This window comes from Aythya fuligula, chromosome 17 (genome assembly GCF_009819795.1).
Source record: "Aythya fuligula isolate bAytFul2 chromosome 17, bAytFul2.pri, whole genome shotgun sequence".
Taxonomy (NCBI): Eukaryota; Metazoa; Chordata; class Aves; order Anseriformes; family Anatidae; genus Aythya; species Aythya fuligula.
This window is the reverse complement of record NC_045575.1, coordinates 1,274,974-1,288,284: the sequence shown is the minus strand read 5'-3', so window position 1 is coordinate 1,288,284 and position 13,311 is coordinate 1,274,974. Positions and strand designations below refer to the sequence as shown.

At 54.4% G+C, this 13,311-nt stretch overlaps 1 protein-coding gene across 2 annotated transcripts in view; it reads left to right on the top strand.

The window, feature by feature from the left end:
* Positions 1 to 12,744, top strand: part of SGSM1 (small G protein signaling modulator 1) — a 32,016-nt gene extending 19,272 nt beyond the window's left edge. Inside the window, exons 10-25 of one of the 2 annotated variants that reach the window (XM_032199150.1) lie at positions 534 to 601; positions 1,042 to 1,205; positions 1,401 to 1,530; positions 3,696 to 3,834; positions 3,980 to 4,044; positions 4,446 to 4,591; positions 4,905 to 5,033; positions 5,473 to 5,655; positions 7,277 to 7,348; positions 8,304 to 8,888; positions 9,067 to 9,191; positions 10,410 to 10,492; positions 10,738 to 10,847; positions 11,117 to 11,213; positions 11,634 to 11,801; positions 12,281 to 12,744. In XM_032199150.1, coding sequence (XP_032055041.1) covers positions 534 to 601; positions 1,042 to 1,205; positions 1,401 to 1,530; positions 3,696 to 3,834; positions 3,980 to 4,044; positions 4,446 to 4,591; positions 4,905 to 5,033; positions 5,473 to 5,655; positions 7,277 to 7,348; positions 8,304 to 8,888; positions 9,067 to 9,191; positions 10,410 to 10,492; positions 10,738 to 10,847; positions 11,117 to 11,213; positions 11,634 to 11,801; positions 12,281 to 12,369 — 2,353 coding nt within the window. In that variant the 3' untranslated portion in view covers positions 12,370 to 12,744. The remainder of the gene's footprint in view (positions 1 to 533; positions 602 to 1,041; positions 1,206 to 1,400; positions 1,531 to 3,695; positions 3,835 to 3,979; positions 4,045 to 4,445; positions 4,592 to 4,904; positions 5,034 to 5,472; positions 5,656 to 7,276; positions 7,349 to 8,303; positions 8,889 to 9,066; positions 9,192 to 10,409; positions 10,493 to 10,737; positions 10,848 to 11,116; positions 11,214 to 11,633; positions 11,802 to 12,280) is intronic. The other variant, XM_032199151.1, reaches the window with a different exon arrangement.
* Positions 12,745 to 13,311: the final 567 nt, after the last annotated feature.

Genomic DNA, 13,311 nt, shown 5'->3' with positions numbered 1-13,311 from the left:
TTTAAGCACTATTTTTGTAAAGTGACAGATGTGCTGCTCAGAAACTGGGAATTTGCTTTGTTAGAAAGCAATAGGAAGGTGTTGAATGCTGACACCCTCACAGAGCAGTCCTTTTGCAAAAATGGAACCCAGGGTGAGGCCTCGTGTCTGCTGGGGTGATCCCCAGCTCCCTGCTGGGGTCTGTGTCACCCCCAGTCCCATCCTGACCAGCATCTCTCCCAGCACGTCACTGATTTGCTCGGCCATCTGGCGGTGTCTGTGCTGAGGGAGTGCAGCCCCAGAACAGAAGCAGTGCAAACCAAATCTGTTCTCAGCTCTGAAGTAACACAGATGGCCAGGGTTTATTTCCCCCTCCAGTAGAAGGGACAGTATCTGGTTCTGGAGGGATGCTGTCACTTACTCTGGCTGGCCTTGTGGGGCTTCAGCCTTTCCGTAGCTTCCCTTGGTGTCAGGACAGCTGGAGGGGAGCTGATGTGAAGAGAAGCAGAGCCCGGTGCACCCCAGAACTTCAGGACTTCCTCTCTCTGTTCCAGCGTGTACTGGGACTATGCCATGACTATTCGCCTGGAGGAGATCGTCTATTTGCACTGCCACCAGCAAGGTAAGGCCAGGCTGGGGGCTGCTGGAGGGGAGGGTGTTACCCTGACACTGGCATGGTTGGATCCCTGGGGTGTGCCTGTATGGGGATGGGATATTGGAAATCTGCCCTAGAGCTGAATCACAGAGCTCTGGGTGGTCACTGCTGTGTAACTGCATCAAGGAAATCCTTTAAGCCAGCTCCTGGCTGTGGTGTTGGCTGCAGAGGGCTCCCTGCGGAGCACTGCTCTGTGGTTTCAGGGGTGCAATTTAGCAGGCATGCGTTCTCCAGGGCCCCAGACTCACAATGGACTTATGAAAGAATCCAAACAAGGGAGAAAATCTGTTTAGCATGCCAGAAAAACAATTCCCTAAGCTTTTTGCCTGCCCTCTGCATCTTTGTGTGGTAATGTTTCCCTCGTTGATGTGTGTGTGTCTTCTCTCTGCTGTCACTGCTGCTAATAGTAGACAGCGGCGGAACGGTTGTCTTGGTGAGCCAGGATGGGATCCAGAGGCCTCCGCTGCGGTTCCCCAAAGGAGGGCACTTGCTGCAGTTCCTGTCCTGCCTGGAGAACGGCCTCCTGCCCCACGGGCAGCTGGACCCACCCCTCTGGTCACAGCGGGGAAAGGTAGGCAGCACGGAGGGGGCAGATGGCACTGCGTGCATAAATAGGGCTACGTCTTCTCGTTGTACTCAAAGCCTTGCTCCAAAGGCCTGCTCCAGCACAGGGAACGTGCAGATGTTGTCCAGGCTGACCAAGCACGTGCTCTTGCTGGGCAGGGCTTTGGTGGGGCCGTTGTGAAGAGCAGGTTTTGTTCACCAGGGGAAGGTGTTTCCCAAGCTGAGGAAGCGAAGTCCCCAGGGCTCCTCTGAGTCTGCATCCGACAAGGAAGATGACGAAGCCACAGATTATGTTTTCAGAATAATCTACCCAGGGACGCAGTCTGAATTTGGTAAGTGTGTTGGCAGAGACCGTTTCAGGTGGCTGTTACAGGTGTGTGAGTGACCAGGGACACGGCACTGATGGGCACACTGCAAACGGTGCCTGGGGAGTGGTTCCAGAGGAACAGGCTTTGCTATAACAGTACTGCCTCTTACTAAACATTGTTTGTTTTTTGTCTCTCACTTGCCATTGAAAACTTAATTTCCGCAACCGCAGAACAGGCCTTGAGTGCCTGTGTGGTTGGAAAACTGCACATTATTTCAGTAGCAAGCTTCCCTTTGGTCGTGTCCCTTGGTATTCTTCCTCTTGCTATCACCAGGCCAACTCAGCAGGTTCTGTATTAAATCCAGCTACAGCCTGTCAGTGTTGCTCTGCAGCACAAAGCGCAGGTAGCAGGAGCCCTCGCTGGGTATTACCAGGTTTGACCCACATATTTTCGCCTCCTACCACTCAGGGCAGGGAGACAATGCTACTGGATTCACCAAGCCAGAAATCTCTCTTGATATCCATTTGTGAATGATCAGAGCAATGTCCTTGGCTGAAGTGCCTGCACATTTCTCTTTGTTCTTCTGTGGGACACCAAGAACACTTCTTTGACCTCTGGAAGCATTGCAGATGGCTTTGTAAAGGGGCAAACCAGGAGTGTAATAGAAAACTCATAGCGTGCTTCTGAAAAGCTATGAAATTTGATCAAAAACGTGTTCCTATACTTTTGAGGCTAAAAGGGGGACAATTATATCTCCTGTGACTCCTCCGTAGCATCACTAAAGATTATACTTGGTTCTCTCTGCCTTTAGCTGACTAACACAGCCCAGTGAGTCAGATAAAAATCTGATTGAGGCCAAAATAGCTGAGGGGAGACGCTCCTTTCTATAGCTTCCTTTTGATCTACCCCTTAAAATTCTGCGCTGGGGGCCAAATTTTCTGTTAAATGAATTGCTGCAATCTCTTCAGCTGGCGTCATCGCAGTCTGTGCAGTTTCTATAGATTTTCCCAAAGGGGGGTGGAACTGCAGCGGTTCGTTCTTCTCTACAGATTCTTCCTTCCCCCATTCATTTGTGCCCTTGTCCCGTCTCTGTGTCTCTAGTTACCATTAATGGTAATTTTCACCCATTCCTTGCGTCTGTGATCTCCATCTCTGCTGGGAGAAGGAAGACTGCAAGGACTCCGGCTGCAGGCAGGACAGTGGTGATCCACAAACGGTCTCCGAATCTCTCCACCGCATCCCGACCCCGGCTTGTGGCTCTGGGGGCCACTCAGCATCAGTGTAATGCAGCTGTCATTTGTCTGGTACACGTGCTTGCCTTTGTTGTCACTTGACAATTCCTGCAGAGGTGTCTGCCACTGACCCATCAGCACCTGCCCTGTATGAGGGAAAGGGAAGGAAGGGGCTCCTAATGAGAACACTTCAGCATTTTTCTTACCAGTATCAGCAGTTATTCAGTCTCACAAGCAGGTAGGGTTAGTGAGATCTGGTTTAATTTCCAAGGAAGACCCAACAGGATTTTTCTTTGTTAATCATTGTCTGCATCCCACATTTCACCTTCATCATGTCGGCCTTTTCCTAGAGAGGCCCAAGACCGAAGGGCAGTGCAATAGCACTTCTGAGTTTAAGCAGGGATTTAGCAAATGACAACAAGAATCGCTGCTTGTTCCTGCTGCCCCTCTCAACCTCTTCATCAAAGTCTGTCCTGTCTTGTGATTTGGATGTTTTCATCTTTCCCTGAAGCTTGGATGAGATCCTGGTGTTTGAGATGGGGGCTTTTCCTTTCCAGTGATCTGCTCTTCCTGGGACAATGGCTGTTTTCAATCACGTTTTTAATTAGTTTTGTGACAGTCTGTTGCAGCGCCTTGTCTCAAGTCTTTCTGGATTGGGTGTTTGTTCTCTGCCTCAGTCAGCACTCAGTGATTTGAGATTAGCTTGCTGAAGGCACTGCAGTTAATTAGCAGATGATTTTTATGCTCTCTCATCAATGCTCTGTTACCTTTCCTTTCTCCAGCACTCATCGGTGCTGGTGCTGTGATCAGCTGGTGTTGGGTCCTACCTGGTTGCCAGCATCTCCTTGGAAAGAGTGCGGGGTGCTGCGTTTGCTGATCAAAACTCTCCTCTGTCCATCTCCCGTGGCCCACCTGGCTGGGGGGCAGCGGCTGATGCTCCTCTCTGCCCTCTTACAGTGCCCCAGGACCTGATGGACGCGCAGGGTGCTGGCCTGCCTCCCATGTGGCAACCCAACACCCGCAAGTCCTCCTGCTCCTCCTGCTCTCAGAGCGGCTCCTCTGACGGCGGGCCGTCCAACGGCTGCAGCCACGAAAGGTACGACAGCTCCACTGCTCCCAAGCTGAGCAGAGGTCCTCTGGTGCATCTGTAAAAGCAAAGCTTGCACAGTTAGATCAAAGCCGAGACACTTGAGGGCATGGGAGCATTTCTGTGCTCACATCCAGTGTGTTTCTCTTGGCAGAGCTCCACTGAAGCTCCTGTGTGACAATATGAAGTACCAGATCCTCTCCCGGGCTTTCTATGGCTGTGAGTACTTGTCACATCCACGATGCCTTGAGATGTGTGATGGGCAAGGGATAAGGTCCTGGGCTCAGGGCTAGGAGTGGTGCAGAAACAACAGGATAGTGGCTAGGGGGACTGGATCCATTTGTTGCATGCAGGGCCCCCGGCACACTTGCTCAGGACTGGCAGCAGCCAGATGAAATCTATTCTGAGTCTCAAACTTCAGCCCAGCAAGCAGCAATGTTGGTGGGTACAGGACAGCGAGATGCCAGCTGGTCCTACTATGCTCCCTGCTTTGCTGCTTAGGCTGGATGTGGCTTGAGAGAATCTCCTCCAGGGACCAGTCTGATCAGAGCTGTCCCCAGCACTTTGCCCTCGTGACTCCCCGAGTTCCCCAGATGAGCATTTGCTTCTGTCTGACGCAGGGCTGGCCTATTGCAGGCACCTCTCCACGGTGCGAACCCACCTCTCGGCCCTGGTGAACCACAACATCGTGTCTCCTGATGTGCCCTGCAACGCTAGCTCGGGACTGACTGTGGACATATGGCAGAAGTACCTGGAGGACAGCACGGTAGGGCCAGCACTGTTCGGACACTCTTCTGGGGCACAGGGGCACGGCAGTGATCTTGGGTAACTTTGGTGGGACACTTTCTGGCCGTAGAGAGCCAGCATTTCCCCAAATGTCCATCTGCAGGGGGCTCTGGCTGAACTTAACTCCAGGTGGAGGTCTGAGAGAGCATCTGTAGAGAATGAGCCTGTGGGTGGTGGGGGTCTGGCAGCACTCCGGGTACTGGAAGGTGCTGTGGCCAGGCTGGGCTGGCACTGCCAGCCGATGGGCTGCAGTCCCGGCTGTTTGTGCACGCTGACTTGGATCCTTCCCACAGAGCTATGAGGACCAGGAGCTGCTGCGGCTGATCTACTATGGTGGGATCCAGCACGAGATCAGGAAGGCTGTCTGGCCCTTCCTCTTGGGCCACTATCAGTTTGGGATGACAGAAGCAGAAAGGAAAGAGGTCGGTATGAGCATGGCATTGGTGTACCCTGGACGTTTCCCAGCTCACAGTGTGCTGGAGTCCACTGGCCATTTTGTCCCCTTTGTACTGTAGCTGTACTTAGGAAGTGGGAGAAGGGCCAGATAAGCAGGAATTGATAGGACCAAGCTTGATGTTACCCTGTGCAGCTGCTGGCTGCTTACGTCAGAGAGTGCCCTGAGTGCCTCTGGAAGGCAGGAAGGAGGCAGACGATCATTTTTCCATCCTAATTTTTGTGCGGTTTCCTGGGTCAGGCTGTGATTGGCACAGTGCAGGAGATGAGGTGATTTCATGTCCCGTTGAGCCATAGCTAATGCAAGCGTGCACTTGGCTCCCCTGTGCAGGGGGGTGGAGGAGGCACGGTTTTCTGTGCCCTTTGGGAAAGCTGCTCAAAGACCTTGTTTGTGTCTCACCACCGCAGGCCGACGACCAGATCCGCACGTGCTACGAGCACACCATGGCGGAGTGGCTGGGCTGTGAGGCCATCGTCCGCCAGAGGGAGAAGGAGTCGCACGCGGCAGCCCTGGCCAAGTGCTCCTCTGGGGCCAGCCTGGACTCCCACATTCAGAGGATGATGCACAGAGACTCCACCATCAGCAACGAGGTGAGGGTGTGGGGGCTCAGGAGGGCTGTCCCCACACAGGGACATGGGCTCCGTGTCAGCCTGTGCTGCAGGGAGGAACGGGGTGAAACGGGGACAACTCTTGCTTGTCCTCCTTCCCTGACCTCTGCCTGCCTCCGTGCCTTGCTACTCATAGTCTGTGCAGGTGGGATTGGAGCTTTTTTTATCTGTTCTCTTTCATCTGCTCTTCCAGAGTGTTTAGAAGTTGGAGAGGGCACCTCCTGCAGTGTGACCTCAGTTTCCATGCTGCGTTGGGCTGCACTGACTCAGAGGGTTTGACTGAAGCCTGAGAGGTCTCTTAGAGGTGTGAGGAGTTGGTTTCACTTAGGTTCTCCCATTTCTGTGCCCACAGCTCTGTGCTTGGGAGCCATCACCCAGCGTGGGGTACTGGGCACGTGGTTCCTAGCAGGAAGACCATGTTTTTGGTGCCATGGGGCTGTGAAACGAGCCCGTGGGCTTCTTACTTGCTCTTTGCCATCAACACAGCGGGGAGGGTGAGCCAGAGCCGGGCTGCGCAGGAGCGGAGGTGACACGGATGAGGAGAAGTGGGCTGCTCAGTCGTAGCTGTGTGAATCATTTCCATCCCTGCAGCATCTCTGTTGTTTTGTTATTCCTGTTTTGTATTCACTGCCTGGTCGGGGAACATGCGCCGGCAGAGTTAATACATGCAAAGTTTCACCCTTTTCCCATCTTAACCTGAAATTTCCTGTTATAAAATGCTCCCATGGTGATGGAGGAAAACTGTCGCCCTTCCTCTCTCCAGCGGAGCCCTGCCCAGCAAACACCCACAATGCTAGGGTGGGGACAGCTCCTGCTGCCGCTCTGAAAGTGCTGTGTTTTCTTAAAACCCTATTGTTTCTGCGTGATGTCATTGCAGTGCTCCCTGCATCCAGCTTTGCGTGCAGCAGGAGCAGCTGCAGGCTCTTGTGCCGTGATAAGCCCTGCGCAGGGGTGGCTCAGATGGCAGGGAGGACTCGCTCTTATATGACGGCTCGCTGCTCAGAGGGAACCCACGAGGCACGGCACCGAACTGGCTGCTGCAAAGCCCCTTCTGTGCCTCGGCTGTATGGTGCTGCTGGCTTTTAGAGGGGCTGCCTTGACACAGCCTGGCTTAAAGCATCAATGTTTGTCCTTTAAGAAAAGGAAAAAAACATTAATATGCTTAGAGGGATTGTTTTATAGCCTGTGACTTCATCGTTTATATAAACTAAGATGGGGTGAGTCGCTTTGCTGCCAAATTAGGACTGAAATTAGTAGAAATTTGCACTCTGGGGAGACAGCGTGACCTCTCTGAAGGCTACAAGAAAGCAGCTCATTGCATACCCAAACAAACAGTGTTTGAACAACTGAATTGGCCCAGGACTTTGTTTTTTTTTATCATCTCCAGTGGTAAATGTCAGCGGCAGGCTGAGGGAGGGTGCTGCTCTGAGTGACAAACCAGCACAGCAGAGCTGATGTGACGTGACTGTGTTTCGTGGGTCAAATAGGAGAATTTATTGGATGCATTTTCCACTTCATATACAGATGTGCCCACCTCTGAGCGTGCCCCCGCTGCAAACACCGTGCTCTTTGCCTTTTCAGTGGCCTTTTCTCTCTCTTGCAGTCCTCGCAGAGCTGCAGCTCCGGCCGACAGAATCACGCCCGGCTGCAGAGCGACTCCAGCTCCAGCACTCAGGTGAGCAGCGGCGCTTTGTCCCCTCCTGCCCGTTCACACTGGCTGCCCTGCTGCACGAGGCTCTCTCCCCTGCCTTGGGCTGCTTGCTAGCCAGAGTGGCTTCTGTCAAACAGAGCTGTAGTTGGAGGAAGTACATGACTCACAAACCTGCCTCTGGAGTCACCAAGGTCAGGGCTGGGCACTGTGTGGTGCTGTTTAATATTCACCTGCCCGCTCTGCCCGGGCTCAAAGGACCAACCCACATGTGGCCTTCACACATGAGGGCCTTTGGCTGCTCCATATGGTAGTAACCACGTGCTTAATCAACCAATTTAAATGGCATCCTGCCCAATGTATTGTGCTGAGTAAAGCGTAGTCCTTTGGAGCATGGACTGGGGGCTCTGGGCTGTGCAAAGGCCTCAGCACTGCCCTGCCAGATGAAAGCAGGGGAGCCTGAAGGCTGGGGGCAGCAGAGCTGTCCCATCACTGTGCCCAGAAATCCTTCCAGAGGCTGGTTAACATGAGAGCTCGGTGCTCAGCTGAAGCTGACCGTGACTTCAGTGAAGATGTGGACCCCCAGCCAGGCACAGCATTAGCCAGTGACCATGCCTTCGGGTCCTCTGAGCCTTTCTGCACTGGTTGCTTACATGAGCCCTGCACAGACCGTGAATGTGGGCTGCTGTGCTCTGCACCACACCTTGCTTGTGAAGCAAGGTGCCTCGCTCTGGGACTTGTGGGCTCTTGGGTGCTTTCTGGCTTCCCACGATGGGGCTGGAGCACTAAAGAGCAGTAAGAGCAGCTCGCTGCGTACTTGGCAGCATTGTCAATGCATTTGGAGCAAGCATCTAGGGAAATGACCTCTTTAGAGCAGATCTTCCTCCCTCCCTGCCATTGGGAACGTGGGTGTTACATCCCCAAGAGCTGTCAGGTGCAGAGGGCTTGCTGGCTCTGACGGGGCTCTGCTTGCCCTGCGCAGGTGTTTGAGTCGGTGGACGAGGTGGAACAGACCGAAGCAGATGCTCAGCTGGAAGATGGAAAACAAAGCAAGATCCCCAACGGGAACGTTCCCAACGGCACGTGTTCGCCTGATTCTGGCCATCCCTCTTCCCAGAACTTCTCCATTGCGTCGGGGTTCTCGGAGCGCAGCTTCAGCAACGAGGACAGCGCCCTGGAAACCAACAAGTCCTCAGCCAGCTCGCAGGGGAAGGCTGGCGGGTCCGACACCACGGCCCCGCAGGACCTGGATGGGGCTGCGCAGGAGGAAAAGCTGCAGGGTCAGGACAGCCTGGAAGGTGAATTTCCCAGCGGTGGAAGCCTGGACTTCGTTCCTGTGGGGGAGAGCTCAGCAGGGGTCCTGCGTGGGCGTGATGCCGTGGCCCTGACTGTGGTAGAGAGCTGGGCAGACAGTGAGGCCGAAAAGCAAAGCTTGGTGGAGAGTGAGGACAACCTCTCTGAGGAGCCAGAGATGGAGAGCTTGTACCCGCAGCTGGATTCCCTGGCTGTGACGGATCTGGCCAACAGTGAAGCATCTCCTGTCTCCTCGACGGGTGTCACCTACTCTGTAAGTCTTTGTTTCTTCCCTGAGTGGGTTTTTTGGGAGTCTCTCACCACTTCCCTGTGTTTGCCCTGTGCTAAGCCTGCATCTCTGTCAACCCAAACTCTGCCCTGTTGCTCCTTTGCCCTTGCATTTTTTTTATTTTTATTTGAAAACAAATCAACTTTGCTTTCATTTTGGGCAGCCGGAGCTACTGGACATGTACACGGTGAACCTGCACCGCATTGAGAAGGACGTGCAGCGGTGCGACCGCAACTACTGGTACTTCACCCCCGCCAACCTGGAGAAGCTGCGCAACATCATGTGCAGGTGGGAGCCGCGGGGCCCTCCTGCTGGGTGCTGGGGCAGGCTCCTGGCAGGGCTCCCCTGAATTTGTCATCAGACCGGAGCCTCAAAGCTTGTTCTGGCTGCTGGGTTTGGCTCCTTGGCTTCCTCTTCCAAATCTCTTTGTCACAGAACCGGAGCCCAGCAGCCCTGCCCCGTGCTGCTTTACCCTGTGCCTGCTGCGTGCCAGGGCTGGGCCGAGGCAGAGGGCTCCCTGGGGCTGCCCGGGTGTGAGCACAGTGTAGTCCAGCTGCTCTTGGAACGTGCCTGGAAAAGTGTTTAACGAGGTCTGGTACTCATGAGCAATACTGAAACAACCTAGTGGTTAGTGCCTGCACAGGAGCCCGGGGACAGGAGTACCTGGGTGCCTTTCAAATTCTCCTTGCTTGCCCTGTGACTAAGAGGTTGCTGTGTGACATTCACCAACCCCGAGCAGCTCCAGCTCAGCAGCTGTGGCTGCTGCAGGGGCAGGGGAGGCTAAAACACCATTACTCATCTTGCAAATATGAGGAGAAGCTGCTATCTCGTTAGAGCTGTCACTTTATCTGGCAGCCGCAGTTGGAGATCTCTGCTGAGACGAGACCTACGATGCAGCAGAATTTGGAAAACTAGTGGGCAGGATGGAAAGGATCGCTTCCTTGTGCCAGCAGCGGGTTGGAGCCCTTTCTGAACACTTTTGACTTGCTACCAAATATGGGAAGATCTGTGCAGGGCCGATCGCTTCCTGGGACGCTGGGTGCAGGGAGGCGAAGCAGGCAGCGCCGTGCAGGGGATGAATCAAGGGGAAGGGTGAGAATGAGAGAGGCAAAGGAACAAACTCCATCGGTCCCTGCCCTTTGCCCAACCTCCTGCACCTTGCTGTGCTCTCTGATTTCCCTTTTCCCTGCTCAGATCTCCAGGCAGCAGACCTTGCACGGCGTTAATCTCGGGCTGTGCCGTGCGTGGCTCACCTGGAAGTCTGCGCTGGGACTTAATCATTTACAGGCCAGCTGTGGAGCAACGGGGCACGGGCGTGATGGAATAAAGAGGTCTGAAGTGCCCCGATGGCCCTGGCTGTGCGCTGAGGGCAGCTTGTAGGGCACGCCAGCATCACAGGGGTGAAGGCAGGGCACGTGTCAGGGGGCTGTGGCGCTGAGACACGGGGCAGGGGCTTAGTCCTGGCCATGGGGAGGGGGCTCATGGCTTTCCTGCCCTCCTTCACAGCTACATCTGGCAGCACATTGAGATTGGCTACGTGCAGGGGATGTGTGACCTGCTGGCCCCTCTCCTGGTCATCCTGGATGATGGTGAGTGGGTGGCTCTGCCCTGCTCTCCAGTGCTGTAGTAGTAGGGGGGATCTGCGGGGTCCCACACCCAATGGGGGGAGCCTTGGGGTGCTTCCAAGGCCCGTCCCTGCCATGCACCCCTGGTTCTGTGTGTGTGCAGTGGGGAGGGCTGCTGTGTGTGTGTGTTGTGGGCATGGTCACACGTTGGGTGCAGATGCTGCGGTGCCTGTGCAGCAGAGCACTGACTCTCTGTGTTCCCCGTGCAGAGGCTCTGGCTTTCAGCTGTTTCACGGAGCTGATGAAAAGGATGAATCAGAATTTCCCCCACGGGGGAGCCATGGACACCCACTTCGCTAACATGAGGTCCCTGATCCAGGTAGGGCGCCAGTGCAGGGGCAGCAGCCTCTCAGGGCAGTGAGGGGGAGCTGTTCTTGGGATGGGGGTCTCTGTGGGGCGGGCTGAGAGGAGCTTTCTGTGGCAGGGGGGTGTAAAGAGAGCCTGGGAGTAACGTGTGGCAGGGCTGCCAGGGAGGGTGAAGCTGGGTGAATGATGGTGCAGGAGGTGAGCAGTGGGAAGGAAGCAGACAGAGGAGTGGTTGGTGCCTCGGGTGTGCACTGATGAGTTTCTTTTTGCTTTTCTTGGCAGATTCTGGACTCTGAGCTCTTCGAGCTGATGCACCAGAATGGTGATTACACTCATTTCTACTTCTGCTACCGATGGTTTCTCCTCGACTTCAAGAGAGGTGTGTGCAGGGAGGGAGGAAGATGAGACCAACGAAGGGGGGTGAAGTCAGGGTCTGCCACGCTTCCACGCTTCTCAATGTGCTCTGCAACTTCAGTTGTTTTACTTCATTTTTTTGCTATGTGCTCCTGTTTTGCTTTTCCCTGGTAGGTTTGTGGCTGACTTTTCTGTCTAGTTCCAGAACCTGTTGCTCCAGAGCTGCTGGTGAGCTTCCAGCAGCTTTATGTCCTGAAGTCTGTACCACCTGCTGCAGGCCAGAATATTTGTCTCTGTAGATGGCTGACTTATTCCTTGGAACAGGTTCTTGTGGGAAGAAACCACCAGCGTGTCTTCCCCAGCGCTGCCGTGGATGCTGTGAGTCAGGGTGGTTGTAAGCAGAGGCTGGCGCAGTGACTGCTGCTTTTCTTTCCTCCCTTAACAGAGCTGGTGTACGATGATGTGTTCGCCGTCTGGGAGACCATCTGGGCAGCTGCACACGTTTCCTCCACACACTACGTGCTCTTCATAGCCCTGGCTTTGGTGGAAATGTACCGGGACATAATCTTGGAGAACAACATGGATTTTACAGACATCATCAAGTTTTTCAATGGTACGGCTTGTGTTCTGTTGGGCTGAATGTGTGGCACTGCTCAGGTGCAGGCGGCGCGTCTGGCTGTAGGCAGTCACATCTCGAACACGCTGGTAAATGTTGAACAGAGCAGCATGGTTGTGCTATGCTGGGGCTTGGAACGTGATGTTAAAGAGATCTCCTGCCTCTGAAGGGTTCAGACGATGCCTGGGGGACCGTCCTTGGTCACAGCCTGCCTTACCTGTGCTTGAGGGGAGCTGTGAGTGTAGGTGGTGCTTCCTGCAGGTTGTAATCGTGCTGAGATAAGCTCCTTAATGATGGCCCTTCAGCGTCAGGTGTCTGCAAGGGCTGGTGCTTAGGGACTCGGATGTGAGTTCACAGCTCCAGCTGCTGCCTGAAGCTTGGCTGTGAAGCAGAGTGGTGAGGCCTGGGGGGGCTCCTCGAGATGCTGGGCTGCTCAGGTATCGCCTCTCTGTGGGCTCCTTCTGTCTGTGTTCCAGAAATGGCCGAGCGGCACAACACCAAGCAGATCCTGAAGCTGGCTCGGGACCTGGTGTACAAAGTCCAGACTTTGATCGAGAACAAGTGAAGGACGTGGAGAAGACGAGGCATCCAGACAAAGAGCCAGGACTCCTCTTCAATGCTTCCTCTCCCTCTCCTTTTTCGTGCTGTGCCGCGCCTGTGGAAGGAAGGTGGTTGGACACAGGCTGCTGTGTAAGCCGCAGGTAGCCCCAGCTCTCCCAGTGCTGTGTGCAGTGGTAGGTCTGGGGGCCCTGGCTCAGATCTTCGCAGCATTCTCCAGTGACTTAACCAAAGATCTGTACAATCACATTTTACTGCTAAAGACTTCTTTGGAAGCAGGACCGGGCAGTGGCTTCCTTGCCTTGCTGCAGCAGAGGTGCAGCACGTGGGTAACCACCACGGCTGCAGAGGCAGCTGCCAGAAGCATCCCAGGTCGGAGCTGGGGGGCTGGGAGAGCTGGGCTGCCAGCCCCCTGGGGGGCTCCCTTTGTTGGGAGGAAATCGAGCTGCTTCCTTTGGCAGCCCTTACCGTGGCAGGGGGAAGCTTGGCAGCCCTGCAGGCCCAGGCAGGGCAGGGATGCTGCCAGTACTTGGTTTCTTACATGTGTTATGAGGCTCTGCCAGTAACAGAGGGACTTTGATCACAGAAACTACTCTTCTTTTGGTCTTGTCCCTCGATGCATAGCATTTCCTTCAGTGTTTTTAGGGCTCCGTTCTCTCCTTGGGATTTTTACATTGTTTGTTACTACAGTATCTGAGCACACAAGAGTTTTGTTTGGGAATGGATTTTCGGAAGAGCTCCAAGGTCAGCATTGGGTTTCTCTTTCAAAATCCAGCCTCTGTAACACACTCTGAACACTGAAAAATCTGGTCCTAGCCTCATCTGGGAGCTCTAGTCTTGAGGTTTTTGTACCTGCCTTACTCTAGCTGCTTGTGTTAGCAGTCTGGTCTCCTGATCGTTCTTCTGCAACCCATGTTAGGGGAGAGCACCTTGGAAGGCAAGTCAGAGC